Source organism: Portunus trituberculatus, chromosome 41 (assembly GCF_017591435.1).
Source record: "Portunus trituberculatus isolate SZX2019 chromosome 41, ASM1759143v1, whole genome shotgun sequence".
Lineage (NCBI taxonomy): Eukaryota > Metazoa > Arthropoda > Malacostraca > Decapoda > Portunidae > Portunus > Portunus trituberculatus.
The window spans coordinates 11,147,573-11,165,509 of NC_059295.1; the positions used below are offsets into that span (position 1 = coordinate 11,147,573).

A 17,937-nucleotide genomic window follows, 5' to 3' on the forward strand; every position below is an offset into this window, starting at 1 on the left:
CACGAGTTCAGGTAGTTCTTTTAGCTTGCAAGGAAGATACAGTCTCACCAGCCTTCTTAATAGTCTGCTGACTTGAAAATAGTAGAGACAATAGATGGAGTCAAGATGGTGGCCAGCAATGCTATAGTTTTCTCGCCTCTCTCATGTCTGTGAATAATATCCAGCTTCACTTTGAGAGTAAGAGACTTCCTGGTCTTCTTAGGAATGCTAGGTCACATTGCAAGGAGTTTTGGTGGGAAGTCGAGCGAGTGAAGACGAGCTGCTGCTGACGCTGTTATGGGAGTGAGTGGTGCATGTTGTCCACGAGAGGCTTGATCTTTATCTTGATCTTGATCTTGATTCTACAGGTGTCCCAGGATTTCTCCTGAGGTAGGCCTTAGTATTTGCGGCTGCTAGTGTATTCAAAAGCTTGTCGGCTTGCGTGATACGGCGGGGCTTTCAAACTTGGAAAAAAATTACCTGGATAAAACTTCGTTAAAGCGAGTTTGGTATTCGTTAAATGAGGAGATGGTAGTAAAATGAAACCTTCGTTGTAGCTAAATTTCGTTGTGTGAACCCTCGTTAAACAGGGATTGCCTGTATATATATATATATATATATATATATATATATATATATATATATATATATATATATATATATATATATATATATATATATATATATATATACACACACACACACACACACACACACACACACACACACACACACACACACACACACACACACACACACACACACACCATTGTGTGAAAACTTACGGTACATTGAAACTCCTGTTGGTCTAAGGAAACTAACAGATGATATTATAGACAAGGATTTCTCTGGATTCAGGGATGAACAAGCTAATATGAGAAGGTTAATCAACATAGAAAGGAAATTATGGTATATGAAGATTATGTTGAGTCTAATGGACAAACAGGACCGACTGACAACAGAAAACACAGAGCTGAAGTTAACCCCTTCAATATGGTGACGCCTATGTAGGCGTCATGAAGCCCCAGTAGCAAATACGGTGACGCCTACGTAGGCGTCATATTTCTTTTCTGAGCTTTCTTCAGTTCAGTTGTCCCGTATAGTGTGTTGGATACCAACTACACACGCCATATGCTGTCCTTGAAATCCTAGTGCTCCTCCCACCATCCTTGTCTCCACCAATCACTAAAGATAAGCTACATGCGTCCCGCCTTGTGTCTAAAATTACCCAATGGCATAGACTGTTCCCATCTCTCTCTCTCTCTCTCTCTCTCTCTCTCTCTCATTCCTCCTCCTCCCTCCATCCCCTCTCCCTATCGAAGATAAGTTACATGCGCCCCGCCTTGTAACATTCACACACACACACACACACACACAACACACACACACACACACACACACACACACACACACACACACACACACACACACACACACACACACACACACACACACACACACACACACACACAGTAAACAGTTATATTAATTTGTTTGCGGATGATGCGAAGTTGTGTAGGTGTGTGAAGAGTGAAGAAGATTGTGAAATTTTACAGGCAGACCTGGATAAGATTTGGGAGTGGAGCAAGAGGTGGCAAATGGAATTTAATCTGAGCAAAAGTGATTTGGGAGTGGAGCAAGAGGTGGCAAATGGAATTTAATCTGAGCAAAAGTCATGTGATGGAGATGGGAAAGAGTGGAAGACGGCCAAGAGGGTCATATAAGATGGGTGAAGAAGTAGTGTTGAAAAAGGTGGAAAAGGAAAAGGATTTGGGAGTGATAATACAAGACCATGGGCAGTTTGAGGCTCATATTGATAAGATGTTTGGAGAAACGTATAATTTGATAAAAAATATTGGATTAGCCTTCCATTATATGGATAAAGATATGATGAAGAAATTAATTAGTATGGTAATTAGACCAAGATTGGAATATGCTGGAGTGGTTTGGTCCCCTTATAAAAAGAAGCATATAAGGAAGTTGGAGAGATTGCAGAGAATGGCAACAAAAATGGTTCCGGAATTGGCAGAAATGACCTATGAGGAGAGATTAAAAGAAATGAATTTGCCTACCTTGGAACAAAGAAGAGAAAGAGGAGATTTAATACAGGTTTATAAACTGTTGAATGGACTGGATGAAGTGGATAATGAGCAAATGATGTTGAGAGAGGAAAACTTAAGTAGAACTACAAGATCGCATAGTAAAAAGATAGCCAAGGGAATATGCTTGAAGGATGTGAAAAAATATAGTTTCCCACAAAGATGTGTGGAGGTGTGGAATGGTTTGAGTGAGGAGGTGGTGTCAGCAAGGAGTGTGCATAGTTTTAAAGGAAAGTTGGATGTGTGTAGATATGGAGACGGGGCCACACGAGTATGATACCCAGGCCCTGTAAAATTACAACTAGGTGAATACAACTAGGTGAATACACACACACAACAAATTTTCTTCTAATCTCTCTCTCTCTCTCTCTCTCTCTCTCTCTCTCTCTCTCTCTCTCTCTCTCTCTCTCTCTCTCTCTCCCTTCGTTTCCCTCTCCCTTCCCTCCCTCCCCCTCTTCCTCTCAAAAGATAAGCTACATGCGTCCCGCTTGTGTCTAAAATATTAGCAAATGTCACTCTCTCTCTCTCTCTCTCTCTCTCTCTCTCTCTCTCTCTAAGAGAGAAGCTTCCACTTTCCTCTTCGGAGGCGATATAGTGACTAAAAAATAGCAGCATAATACACAAAGACGACAAGTATGACAAGCTTGCACGAGTTTCCTGCGCTCGGGCGCGCGGCACTACCACCCATATATCATACAGGCGGGCTTTTTTAACATCCGGCGCGAAGGGGTTAAGATTAGTAGAAAGTAAAAAGATCAGTGCAATCAACCAGGGATTAAAAGAGGAGATACAAGAAATAAAGAAATAAAATAACGTACTAAAAAGCCACATGCCAAGACTACGAAAGGCCTTTAAGGAGCTAGCAGGTTAAAGTGCAGAATGGGATTGTGGACAGGGTAGAAGGTGAATTGGGTGAAAACAAGCTGAAGGAACAACGAAATGAACATAAGCAGGAGCAAGAAGAGGAAAAAAGTTAAATTTTCAGAGGTTGTAAAGAGACAAATTCAAGAGAACACAAAAGTTGCTGTAATTGAAGTTATTAAAGAGAAAGACGACCTGGTGCGGGATGCAGTGGACAAGGAAAAAAGCTTCGTGATTTTTAGGATGAAGGAAAAGAAAAATCCAAATCAATTCATGAGAGAATGTGAAGATAGAGAATTGGCCAAAACTGTTATCAAACAAGTACAAGACAGCACATAAGAACTAGACCAGGAGGTGGAGGAAGTAATCAGGCTAGGAAGATACAGTGAAGGGAGTAGGAGACCAATGAAAGTGGGAATGAGATCCCAAGTGGCTGTAGAGGAAATTATGGCTAGGAAAGGGGAGCTGGCCTATGATACTGAGCACAAGGATATATGGATAAAGAGATATAAACTTAGAGAGAGGGAAAAGGAGAAAGTGATAAAAAGTGAAGCTAAACAAAAAACGAGAAAAGGACAGAGATAGAGAAGAATATTTACTGGAGAGTTCTGGATATAAGACTAAAGAAGTGGTACCTAAGGAAGAAAGAGGAGGTTGTGGAGGAGGCAAGAAATTAACAGTGACTTATACTAATATAGATGGGTTGTTATCAAGCATATTGGAAGTTCAGGATTATTTGAAAGAGGAAAAGCCAGATGTAATGTGCATCATTGAAACAAAACTGAGAGGAGGGATCCATGTCAACTTTAAAGAGGAGGGATATAATACCTGGAGGAGAGACAGGAAAGATAAAGGGGGAGGAGTGCTAATAATGGTTCATGATAATATATGTGTGGAGGATGTGCAATATGGTGAGGACAAAGTGGAAGTAATGGGAGTAACAATCAAAATGGAAGAATTGAAGAAGAGAAGTTATAATTATGTATGTTTCACCAAAGACTAATACATGGGGAACAGTATAACATAAAGATATGCAAAGGGAGGTGATAAAGTGCCTAGATAACATGATAAGAAGAGATAGAAGAATACTTTTAGTTGGAGACTTTAACTGTAAAAAAGTAAACTGAAGAGAGATGGAAGTAATGGATAATGCAGGGCAATGGAGCGAGAAAGTGTTACAGTTGATTATGGTCAATGCAATGGACCAGTGGGTGGAGGAGTCAACAAGATACAGAGAGCAAGAACCATCGATGCTTGACCTAGTTTTCACAAAGAAATCAGAATCCCCTCCAATCATACAATACCTTAGTCCAATGGAGAGAAGCGATCATGTGCCAATAGAGATGCAAATTCATGAGGAAGATGGGATAAGTTACAGAGAGGACTATAATGGAGATTAAATTATGCAAGAGCGGATTTTGAAAAACCAAGGATCAATTTTGCTGATATTGAGTGCAGTAATATTATGTACAGAAAGACTGTACAAGAGAAATATGACATATTCTTACAGAAATATAATGAAGGAGTAAAAAAATTTGTACCTGTTTATGAGTTCAGAAAAAAATACATGCTTGGTACAATGCTAGATGCATACTAGCAAAAAAAGCAAAAGATAAAGTGTAGAAGAAACTCATAAAACAGGGAAATGACTATAACAGATGCCAGTACAAAGATGCCAAAAATTAATATATTAGAGTAAGGAGAGAGGAAAAAAGAAACTTTGAGAAAGTGTTAGCTCCCATTATGTTTCAGATTTATGTAAATGACATTCACATTGGGTAAACAGTTATATGAATTTATTCGCTGATGATGCAAAGCTGGTAAGAGTTATCAAAACCAAAGAGGACTGTCTGCTGTTGCAGGAAGATATAAACAAGATCTATGAGTGGAGCAGGAAGTGGGAATTAGAGTTTAATGTCAAGAAATGTCACATAATGGAACTAGGAAAGAGTAAGAAGACCAGTATGGAACTATTTGATGGGAGAGGAACAAATAGTGAAGACTAAAGAGGGAAAAGATCTGGGAGTGATCATACAGGAAAATCTGAGCCCCGAAAAACACATAAACAAGATATTTGAACTATCATATAAAATGTTGACTAAAATAAGAGTGGCATTTCATTACTACATGGACAAAGATATGATGAAAAAATCACCACAAGCATGATACGTCCAAGTCTGGAATATGTACCAGTGGTGTGGTCTCCGAGCTCTAAAAAGGATATAAGATAATTGGAAAGGATGCAGAAAACTGCTACAAAGATGGTGCCAGAACTAAAGGAGCTAACATAGAAAGAATGACTGAAGGAAATGGGACTAGCAACCTTACAAGGTGGAAGAGAATAAGAGGACCTAATAACAATGTACAAGATAGTCAATGGCATTGAAAAGACCTGGTGCTGGTGACAGAAGAAGATGGAAGGACAAGAGGACATGTAAAGAAGATTAGGATGAGGCAGAGGATATTGGAAAATATTTTCCAAACAGAACGGTGGAGAAGTGGAATGCATTGAATAATGAAGTTGTTACAGCACACAATGTACATAACTTCAAAGAAAAATTAGATAAATGGAGACATGGAGACTATGAGCCCCACTCGAATCCTGTACAATACAACTAGGTAAATACACACAAACACACACACACACAAACACACACACACACACACACACACACACACACACACACACACACACACACACACACACACACACACACACACAGAATAATTATAGACTAGGATATACACACAATTCTATAAAGTACTTCTTATGGTGGTCTTTCAGTTGGCTTAGTCATACAATCTTTGAAACAAAAACAAGAATGTTACCAACCCATAAGAGAACATCTACTACGGAAAAAAAATGGCTTAAGTCTAGAGGCAGGAAGTGAAAATAATATAGGTTTTTGCCAGGGTGCTAATTAATTTGACAAGCAAGGTTTACAAATGTCATCAAACATTTTACTTGCTTCTACACCTGGAATTATCATTGAGTACACAAGATTCATTTATACCTTATGAAGGCATGTGTCAACAACATGGTTTGTAATGGCTTCAAGGTCATCAGAGATGAGAAGTCTTGACCGCACAAAGGCACACAGGTCTTCATTGGTCATAACATCCCAAATTCCATCACATGCTAACACTAAGAACTCATCATCATCTTGCCGGCGTTCCACATATATCTCTGGCTCTGGGGACACTAACTGTTCACAAGGACCCTTCCCCTCTACATTCTGGGGAAAAAGGGAAACAAACTCTTATTAACAATCAGTTATCAATCCTATATTGACATAACAATGGAGAAAGAGAGAGAGAGAGAGAGAGAGAGAGAGAGAGAGAGAGAGAGAGAGAGAGAGAGAGAGAGAGAGAGAGAGAGAGAGAGAGAGAGAGAGAGAGAGAGAGAGAGAGAGAGAGAGAGAGAGAGAGAGAGATTCTAAAAACCTTAAATTTCCTTCTTTAACTTCTCAATGAAGAAGTTATACCATGATTGTTAGAAAATTGTTCAAAATAATGCAATACACTTACTTTGTACTCATAATCTCCAAGTGCTCTTGAAACAGCCAGAGAGCCATTAACTCTCTGTATCATCACACTTCCTCCAGCATTTTGAATTCTCTCCTTTTCTGTAGGATTGACTGGCTTGTGATCCTGCGTGCTGAACCCAATACCACCACCACGGTATAGGACTCCACGGGAATCTCCACAATTGGCAACAAACACATGTGTTGGAGAAATTAGGGCACATACAGCAGTTGTGCCACTCTTATCTTCCCCACTGGCAACCTAGCAGTAATGAGAACATGAAATATTACCCCATTTGATGTAAACCAGGAATTTAGAGACTTTCTTTCACTTTTCACTCTTAAGAATGGGTAGACCTTAGAAGGAATACTGAGCTAAAGTAGAATGCCAGTTTTTTTCATATTAACATAATATCTAAAGATGATCTTTTATTTTGAGCGATTTGTATTGTGATAAAAGTTGTCTAAAGTGTTAAAAAAAAAAAAAATATATATATATATATATATATATATATATATATATATATATATATATATATATATATATATATATATATATATATATATATATATATATATATATATATATATATATATATATATATATATATATATATATATATATATATATATATATATATATATATATATATATATATATATATATATATATATATATATATATATATATATATATATATATATATATATATATATATATATATATATATATATATATATATATATATATATATATATATATATATATATATATATATATATATATATATATATATATATATATATATATATATATATATATATATATATATATATATATATATATATATATATATATATATATATATATATATATATATATATATATATATATATATATATATATATATATATATATATATATATATATATATATATATATATATATATATATATATATACATGCATAAATAAATAAAGATTCGGATCAGTTACCTCTGGCATTTGCCGCATAGACTCATCTAGTCTTAAAAAACCGGCATGAATACCCTTCTTAATCTTGTTTATAGTCCTCTCCTCTGAATCTGTCTCAAACTCAGCAATTGAGGATGGCTGAAAATAGAAAGATAATCATAAAAAGAGATTGAAGTGAGATAGATATATAATAGTAAAAATAAGTTTCAAGAAGAAACTAACAATGAAAGTAGCATCAAGCACCATCTTTCATTAATTACCAAACATTTTGACATGTTTTATGTCATCTTCAGTGGTCTAAAACAAAGAAAAAATAAAACATATGTAAATATATAAGCACATAGGTTAAAATAATGACTAAATACAAGATTGAGAAATAAAAATTACACAATATATAGGTTAAAATAATGACTAAATACAAGATTGAGAAATAAAAATTACACAATATATAGTGGCTGAACTGTCAGTGTGTTGTTGAGGGCTGGTTTTAGTTTGCCTTCATCATTAGTTTCTTCTTGAAACTAAAATTTTCCAGACATCACCCTATATCAGATAAAAAGAAGTTGAAGTGAAATTATCTAATGATGACATTCACATGGATAATTTCCCATTCCTTACAGGAAAATGGAGCTCATTTTAGGGATGCATTTCATGGATCTACTACAAATCCATATCTCTATGTAAAAGCAGTCATGGCATGAAGAAATGCCCATAATGAAAGCTATGATAACAAATGAGATATGAACACAAAGGAGTTTTCGATTGGTCTTTAAAATCATCTTAGGAGAAGGTAACTGAAAATGTATTACAAACTAAGATTTTGGAATGTGGTAAGAAGTTAAAGAACCAATATGCCATATTATCAAAGAAAAGAGCCAGGTAGTATATTTTCTAGATAAATTTTACCTGCATCCAGACATGGGCATGATTATGATTACTAATAAAAAATCATAATCCATGGCTGTGCTTACATAATCATACTCTAATCATAATCAAGAAGCATAAAATTTGTGTAATCATGATCAGGTCATAATCAAAATTTACTCTGCAGTGATAATCTTAATCAAATCATAATCAATTTTTTTTTTATAATAGCTAATAATCATTGACTAAAATGTGATTATTGTGATCATTTATTTATTTCCATGACACACTTTACTATTATGTCCAAGTATGTTTTGAAGGCATTATTACTGTCTCTATGTTTTTATTTGCTTGTCTACCATGATATAGGGGAAGATAGGGTGTGGTGGACCAGTGGTGCAAAGTGGACCACTGAATTTCCCACCAAAACTAATGATATGAAATTTTAAACAGTAAATGCAATATCTCTCGGCAACATAACGTTAATCACCCACAAGCTTTGGTACTGAAAGAAAAGTTTATTTTAATTGAAGGGATCTAAGTTGAGACTTTTGTAATACTTGAAATTTAGATAGCTTAGTAGTTTTATCAAGTTTTTTTGTGATAATTTCTAAAGAACAATGGTAATATTGCTAATATAAGCAAGAAGAACAATGGTAATATTGCTAATATATACAAGGCTGGTATGAGAAATGAGAATGCTAAGCCACAGGGCTACATAATATTTAAACGTGTTGTCTGAGTATCAATCATGAAACTGGCAGCACTACCATAGTAAAGACATCCTGTCACTTAGTTTTCAGCTGTTGCTAGATCTTAGTCAGATCTACATTGCTATCAATCTAGCAAAAAGAACTCTTCCCCCTCTCCCCTCCTCTCTCTCCAATCTAATTATAGCTGACTGTAATCATGACTTCTAAATGCACAGTACAGCATCATGACCATGATATTCTGTAGCCAGAAAAGAGAGGAGAATTAGTATATATTAGTGTACTCAAATATGTAAAAGTGTAACTAATAGATAAAATATGACACCTATTTAGTCATTGTACCATACTTAATCATTGTTTTATAAATATTCATAGCAAAATGTGATTATACACATAATCTCATCATAATCATGTACATAAAGAAAAAATAATCATAATCAAAAGCATCAAAACTCAAGTAATCATAATCAAATCATAATCAGAAAAATGAAAAACAAGTAATCATAATTGAATCACATTAAAAAAAACACAGTAAGCCCCAGCACTTGGCAAATCTCAGCTTGGTGAAATTCACTTTTAGTGGTAGGGTGGCCATGAAGCACCGAATGCACGCTTGGTGATTTGAATTCAAACTTGGCGGTCCCCTGACGGCAACTCGGTGAACCACATGGCACCCAGGTGACGTCAGACCTCTCTCTAAACCTATCAGAACGCAGTGTGAGAGTCCCCTACAGTCATTTTGTTTGTGCTACCCTCTGTTCTGCTAGCATGGAATGAATTCTGGCAATTTACCGCCAACATGGCCTCTACTAGCGCAACAGGTAATACCGGTGGGGGTAAGGACAATGGTGGTGGCTGCAAGGATGAAAGTGGGTGAGGGAAATGGATGGAAAAACAGGAGTTACAGCCTTTATATCATGTCTTATTAGCTTTATTTATTGTTTATTGGTCTGTTTTGTACATGTCTTTTAATATGTGAAGGCAAAAGACTTTATTTCAGCTCAAAAGATGGTATTATACGGGTCAAAAGAGGGACTTTGGCAATGACTAAAGACTGACTGAAGCATTTTTTATGCAATTTATATGGTATAAAGAACTCATGCTTGGTGAAATTTGCATTTGGCAATAGTTTCACCAGACTAATTAATTCGCCAAGTGCAGGAGCTCACTGTATTCCAGACCATAATCAAAATTAAAATCCTAATCATTTTTCATTATCATACCCATGTCTGCCCGCATCAATTATAACTCTGACTAGCACTTATCTATTTTCTTCCATTAATTGTTATTCACTCTGGAGACTTTAAATTTCTTTAAATGTCATAAAAGGCCTTTCATGTCACTTATATATAAAAAGGTAGTGCCACAAGACAAAACCACTTTTTCTTACTAGAAATTCCTCGCCTGATGTGATGGAATTCAGGAGGTGCTCTGAACAGTGTGCCGATATTTTGGCACCGGCATGGCCATCAAACACAGCAAAAAATGCCCAATCCTGAGAAAAAGAGAAGAAAATTAGTCCATTTAGAATCCACTTATAATCCAAAATAGTCATACTTATGTCACTTGTCTCAAAATAATTCTTACTCCAAATTAATAAAGCAAAATACAGAGGGATGTGAATCTGATAATGATACTGAATCTAAACTACCACTCTAACCTTTAGAACACCAGGAAGATTGGCTACAGCAGCATGGGCATCCTCCATTTCAATGCGCCAGCCCTGCATACTAGACAGCCCATAACGAAGTCCATTGCCAACCCCATTCTCGTTGTGTTTGTCTGTTTTTGGCTTATCTAGAAATGCACCCATGATAAGATCACTTCTTCATCTGTTGACAGAAAAATAAACTTATATGAGACTTCTATTTTACTTCCCAGTCTTCAGTATCAAAACTTTGCTCAATTATTTAAAAAAGAAACTGGCATGTTATCAACTTTCTAAACAACTTTTGAGTCTACAAAAGGTTGCACAAGCATACAGAAAAACATTGGTCTTTACAATGCATGATTGTGCTTTTTCATCCTTAACATTTCATATCTTTTGATTTAAGTATGTTGAATGGGTGGCTTCTATGTGTATTCTATGAAGCTGTTACATAATAAAAATATGTGAATACATGGGAGATATTGAAAATGAGATGAGATAAAAATGTAATATAATATATTATCATACAATATGTGGATTGGCTAGCACACAAAAATACAATTATTGTCATTCTTCTTACAAAATAAACAGCATATAAGATACATACATATATGCAATATCACTTGTAACAATGTGCTATCCACTTTTTTTTTCTTTTCTTTTCTTTAAAGCAAGAGTGCCACTGACCAATAACAACAAAAATTATAGAAATAGAAGTAACAGTTCCCAAAGTTTCTAAAAATGAAAATCAAGTAATGTAGATAAGTGCCTTGAAACCTCACTTTTGAAAGACCTCGAACCATAGGATGAAGGAAATACAGAAGGCACGAAGTTCCAATTTACCAGAGAAAGTGAATGAATGATGGAGAATGCTGGTTACCTCTTGCATTATAGAGGTGGACAGAATAGGGGGTGATAGTAAATAATCTTCTGCAGTGAGGCAACAGGAAAAGGGGAGGGATGCAGTTAGCACAATCAGAATAGAAGTTAGTGTGACAATAGCAGTAGAGGACAGCAAGAGGTGTAACATTGCAATAACAAAGGGAGTGAAGATGGACAGTCAGAGGAGACAAATTGATGAGATGAAATGGTTTTGATTCCTCTCTCTTTAAAATTATATTATGAGAGAAACACCCTCCTATATACAAAGCATATATACTCAATATCTGAACAGGTAAGATCTATCTGCAGAGTTAGAAGCTGGAGGGAAATGAGGAAAACTGGCAGAGATTCATAATACTCAACTTCATAGAAGCTGTTCTAGCTAGATGTGAAGCTTCTACTCCACCAGTCTTTTAAACTTTTCTCTCAGTCAGCCACCAGACCTGTACTTTCAGCAAATAACAGGTGACTCAGATTCTATACCCTTCCGTCACACTCATGTCTATGTCTAAGACTTCCTTTCCTACACTATAAATATACAAATAGATTAACCACACTGACATTACACAACCTTGAACTCTGGGATGAACACACTCACACCATCACTAACTCTTCACTCTTTCTAGCAACTTGCCTCAAATTATGTGTACTTTCAAAACATCAAGTATATATTTCTTTCCTGTCAATCTTATAAGCTTTCCCAAGCTTTCTCTGAGTCTATGAAAACCAAAAAGATTTTCTTCACTTTGCCAAAGAACTTTTCACACAACTGCCTTACTGCAAAAATCTGGTCTAAACAACACTTTCTTAAATCATCCTGTTCCTATAGGATGATAATTTGTTCCTTCTCCAATTCTTCTGATCAGCATCCTATTATAAACCTTTCTTACCACACTCAGCAATAATAATAATAATAATAATAATAATAATAATAATAATAATAATAATAATAATAATAATAATAATAATAATAATAATAATAATAATAATAACAATAATAATAATAATAATTAATTAATAAATAATAATAATAATAATAATAATAATAATAATAATAATAAATAAATAAATAAATAAATAAATAAATAAATAAATAAATAAATAAACAAATAAATAATAATAATATTAATGATACCTAACTAACTGTAATGGCATGACTATGTACACATATGAGTTGTGTAAGTATTACATTCATATATATTACAGTATGTTACCAATGGCAAGATATGATTTACTTATGTAGTACATTAAGAAATTGAAGAGATTGCAGTGAAACTGCTACGGTTAGGTGGGCAGTCCCTGCCCACACATAGAGACTTATACCATTATGGGTACTATATACCATATATTTATGAGAATCTTTACTGCTGCTACTAGTGTAATATACCCCACATCTTGGGCTATCATGAAAACAAAGAAACTTATTTACTCTTAAAGGTGTAGCAAGATACTGAATCCCCTCACCAGAACGAAAAGGAAGTGCCTTTTATATATATATATATATATATATATATATATATATATATATATATATATATATATATATATATATATATATATAACATGGCATTACCTATGATTTTGCTACATTTTTTCACACATATTCATGCATTATAAAATCAATGCCATCTAAATATTTAAGAGGTTACTCAATATTGACAGCTAAACTTGTCTCTTGTAAATAATGTGAAACAATGTTTGTAAAATTACCTAGTCAAGCTGTATGACTGACAACGTCCTCTGATGACGAGTGATAACAAGGGAACAGCACACTGTCCACTATCTTAATTTCTGACGCACAGCAGGGTAGAAACTTTTTTATCTTATCAATAGCAATTGTATGCTGATATATAAATACTATATCTCTTGTTCAAAAGAATTTTTAAGATTATTCAGACACAATTTTGCATAGCAAATACCAGTAACTAATACTAAGAAGTTATTACATAAAATGCAAAACTATGTATAATTACATATCAACAATGGTTTCATTTGATGAAAATTCATTCACAATACAAATTTTTAGAAAACTGTTTGAGGAACTTACATCACAGATAAAAAATGCTTAAGAAAATTGCTTCTGAATATGAAATCTTATCTGTTCTAACTAAAGCTCTTCCATTTCTCAGTAATGCATGATCAGTGATCATCAATTTTATCAATCTGTCACTCCATGTGATTAAACCCGTCCAAAGTTTCTATATTAATCTGATAATTCCCCTCCCAAAAACATAAAATTTCTGTTTCATGGCTTTCTAACAATTACTATTGCAAATTTTCTCCTTCACAATTCATATTTACAACAGCTAACAAGCTGCTCAACTATATGGCTAAAACCCAGAGACAGACAGATTCAAATATAGTTACAAGTTTCCCGGGTGTTAAGCACATTACAGTTTATAGGTCCAAAAAAAGTAAAAAGGTCTTTGCCTCTTTTATACATTATATTACGTTATCAAACATCAATTATCAACCTATCTCACATCACCTATGTTATTATTTGGTTAAGTTCCTTTGGAAAAAGGCAAGTTAACATGATCCCTGTGATTGCCAGCGCGGTGATCTCTCCCACACTACAATACAAATAAATTGTCAATCACATCAGTGCTGCTCAAGCCAGTGAAGCGAGAAGAGGAGGGTGTTGTCTGGAAGAACAACCAAGTGAACTGGCAACCTAAAGTGATTGCCCACTGGTGGGTCACATCGCATACCATGAAAATATGACTTTTCTGCGATACAACACACCAGTGGACATATTCTATTTGTCGATATTCAGTGTGTCTCTATACTGTACTATATATTTCTTTTCCTAAATTTACTTATATATTTTTGTCTCTTTGTTTTGCATATTTAGAAAATGAATGTTACACAGTTTTATGGTCAACTTAATTCAACAGAAGGGAGAGAGAAAAGATAAAATAAGATAATAAAGATATCAGGAAAATTATGAAATTATGTAAAGATCAATAAAGAAAACTATTGAAGCTTATCAAGGAAAGTCCCATTGTGATATCTCAGTTTAGATTATTTGTTATAGAAAAGTTTTATGTTCTTGTGAAGGAAAAATGCAAGATAATATATTTTTCTTAAATGTATTAGAAAAAAGATAAAAGTACTTTTTAGTTAATTTTTAATGCAGATTATTTTTTTATTCAGTATGTTTTGCTTCTTTACTTATGTTTATTTATATATGCAATCTAACGGGTCACCAATGGCAGCTTTTTTTACAATTTGTCTAAATAATATCAGGAAAAATATTTCAAAAAATCAATAAAAAAAAAATCATTAAAGCATGTCAGGGAAAGTCCAATTGTGATACCTGTTTCAATGATTTGTTATAGAAAGGTTTTATGTTCTTCTGAAGGGAAAAAAAATGGAAGATAATGTAGTTTTTTACATGTATTAGAAAGAAAATATGGAAACAAGAAGACTGTTTTTCATATGGTTTTTATAACACTAAAATGAAATAAGCTTCATATTATTTATCAATATGTATAATCATAATGTTTTATCAATACATCATTCTTCCATTTTCCTTTTTATTTTTCTTGGACATCCACCAATTCTTTTTGCATAAAAGAATGCATTATCTTTTTCATGCACATTATTTGCTGTTATCCTTTCATGCCCAATAATATACTCAGATATTTTCTCAACAAATCAAAGCCATCCTTTCTTGAATATTAATTCCAATAATTACTATGATCACACTTTCCCCAGAGGAACTCATACTTCACTCCTATCTATATCACAGGATCATTTTAATAAATACTAGGCACTAGTATACATCAGTAGAATATTAAATAGGTATCCAGAAGACTTTGCTGTTTATAGAAAATTTCTTGCTTTCAGAAGCAGAGTTGAACGCAGCTGGTGCATACATAGGGCTACTCTTGATGTCATTAATGCCTACCTCAGTCTACATCAGAGAAGCCTGAACAATTGTCATAAGGCAAGTTGTGTTGATTTCTGTAATGTATTGTTCTACTAGTGGAGGTCGCCACTAATGTAACCAACACAACTCTATATTTGGACTACTATACTACAAAAGGTAAAAAGGTACATTAACCTATTCATAAGCTGGTAATACATATAGCACCAATGCCTGAAAAACCATGCTGGCGGAGCTTATACATTGGTTATGAAGCAAATTCAGTGTACAGGCAACCCCCGTTTAACGAAGGGGTTACGTTCCTAAAAAACCCTTCGTTAAGCAAAACTTCGTTAAGCGAACCGATTATAACAAGTTTAACCCCTGACTTGAACTTCCATTGAGAGTAAACAAAGTGAGAGTGCATCATAGTATCATAGTACAGTGAAAGGTTTAATGAAAGTAAAAATTATGAAGTGAAACATTTAGGCAGTTTAATTTAAGTCATTATGATGTACACTAATGTATATACGTATGTAACTTTATAATGTTGATGATCTTAAATTTATGAAGGGAGGGAGAGTGAAACGGGAAAGACACTAACTGGCAACCTGTGGAATGTAAACAAAGGGCGCATCATTGTATCACATACAAAACTTATGTACCACATTTCCACAAGGCTTTCCCTTTTATCCATTGTAGAGTCACGAGTTCAGGTGGTTCTATTAGCTTGCAAGGAAGATACGGTCTCACCAGCCTTCTTAATAGAGTCTGCCGACTTGAAAATAGTAGAGACAGTAGATGGAGTCAAGATGGTGGTGAGCAATGCTATTAGTTTTCTCGCCTCTCTCGTGTCTGTGAATAATATCCAGCTTCACTTCGAGAGTAAGAGACTTCCTGGTCTTCTTAGCAACGCTAAGCGACATTGCAGGGCGTTTTGGTGGTAAGTTGAGTGAGGGAAGACGAGCTGCTGCTGACACTGTTATTGTTTTGAACTAGGGGGAGTGAGTGGTGCACGTGTTGTCCACGAGAGGCGCTGGTGTATTCAAAAGCCTGTTGGCTTGCGTGATACAGCAGTGCTTTCAAACTTGGAAAAAATTACCAGGATAAAACTTCGTTAAAGCGAGTTTGGTGTTTGTTAAACAAGCAGATGGTAGTAAAATGAAACCTTCGTTGTAGCGAAATTTCATGGTGTGAACCTTTGTTAAGTGGGGGTTGCCTGTATTCAATTAACTTCAAAATTACATACCTTAGTGAAGTGTGATTTTTATGATCATTCACATTTTTACCTCAATATTGTTCCCCATACAAAAACAATCTCATAAAGTTTGAAAAAAGTAGATGCATCCAAATTCCTAACACTTTACAAGAGCCTTTGTATGTACAAGAACATACGTGTATACTGGTAACCATCCCCACAATCCCACATATGCAGTTTTTTTTTTTTTTCATAGTTTTGAAACACAGGTACGTACAAAATTATGTTCTATAATACAGTGGTGCCTCACTATGACAGACAATTCAGGAGTGAGGGGTTGTCCGTTACTGCAAATTATCTGTTACTGACAGCGGTTTGTCTGTGAGGCCCTTAAACACCCCCTTTTCCTCTTTTCGGTAGTTTATTCTCTTGAAATAATGCAAAAAAAAATATTTTCATAACCTAATCCATCTTGTTCTACACTCAGTGTTGAAATAAAAGAGTTCATTATTATTTTAAGAAGTGTACAGTAATAAAAATTTGTCTTATCAAGAATAGATTAATTGAAAACAGCTTTTTCTTTGCTGTAATGGCTGATTCCCATGTAGTTCAGTGACATCTTTAACAAGCATATAATGACTGCCTGAAGGACACTGCTGAGGCAACAAAGGAGAAGAGGAAGACAAGGGATTGTCAAAGTCAGAGTAGACTACCTCCACACTTCATGCTGGAAGTTTACCTACATTCAGCCAGTTACTAAAAGTAGTGACTGTTCTAATCCCTCAAATTACTGCCCTACAGTTTTAATTTATTGCTTATCTAAAGTTTTTTAATCTATCCTCAATAAGATTCTCAAACATGTCACTTCACAATCTTCTCTCTGATTGCCAGTTTGGCTTCAGTTAAGGTCACTCTACTGGTGATCTTCTGCCTTTCCTTACCGAGTCTTGGTCAGATTTCAGTGATACTTTTGGTGTTGCATTAGACATATCAAAAGCTTTTGATAGAGTCTGGCACAAAGCTTTGATTTTAATACTGCCCTCCTATGGTTTCTATCCTTCTCTTTGCAACTTTATCTCAAGTTTCCTTTCCAACCATTCTATTGCAGCTGTGGTAGACGGTCACTGTTCTCCTAAATCTATTAACAGTGGTGTTCCGTCCCCTCACCCACTCTCTTTCTATTATTCATTAATGATCTTAACTAAACATCTTGCCCTATCTACTCCTACACTGCTGATACCACCCTATACTTTTACACATCTTTTCAGAGATGACCAACCCTTCAGGAAGTCAACAGATCATACAGAAACGCCACAGAATGCCTTA

At 34.8% G+C, this 17,937-nt stretch overlaps 1 protein-coding gene across 16 annotated transcripts in view; it reads right to left on the minus strand.

The window, feature by feature from the left end:
• The window catches only part of LOC123516497 (protein phosphatase 1B-like), a 142,980-nt gene that overhangs the window by 107,817 nt on the left and 17,226 nt on the right, over nt 1-17,937 (minus strand). For 15 of the 16 annotated variants that reach the window (XR_006678207.1, XR_006678202.1, XR_006678203.1 and 12 more), the window contains exons 2-6: nt 10,673-10,844; nt 10,403-10,507; nt 7,460-7,576; nt 6,468-6,725; nt 5,954-6,175 (exon numbers count right to left, since the gene is read on the minus strand). Coding sequence is in view for 10 of the 16 variants with exons in the window: in XM_045275886.1 (XP_045131821.1) it covers nt 5,954-6,175; nt 6,468-6,725; nt 7,460-7,576; nt 10,403-10,507; nt 10,673-10,825 (855 nt within the window). In the remaining 6 variants the exon portion in view is untranslated. Of the gene's footprint in view, nt 1-5,953; nt 6,176-6,467; nt 6,726-7,459; nt 7,577-10,402; nt 10,508-10,672; nt 10,845-13,252; nt 13,300-17,937 lie in introns of those variants that run through there. The other variant, XR_006678205.1, reaches the window with a different exon arrangement.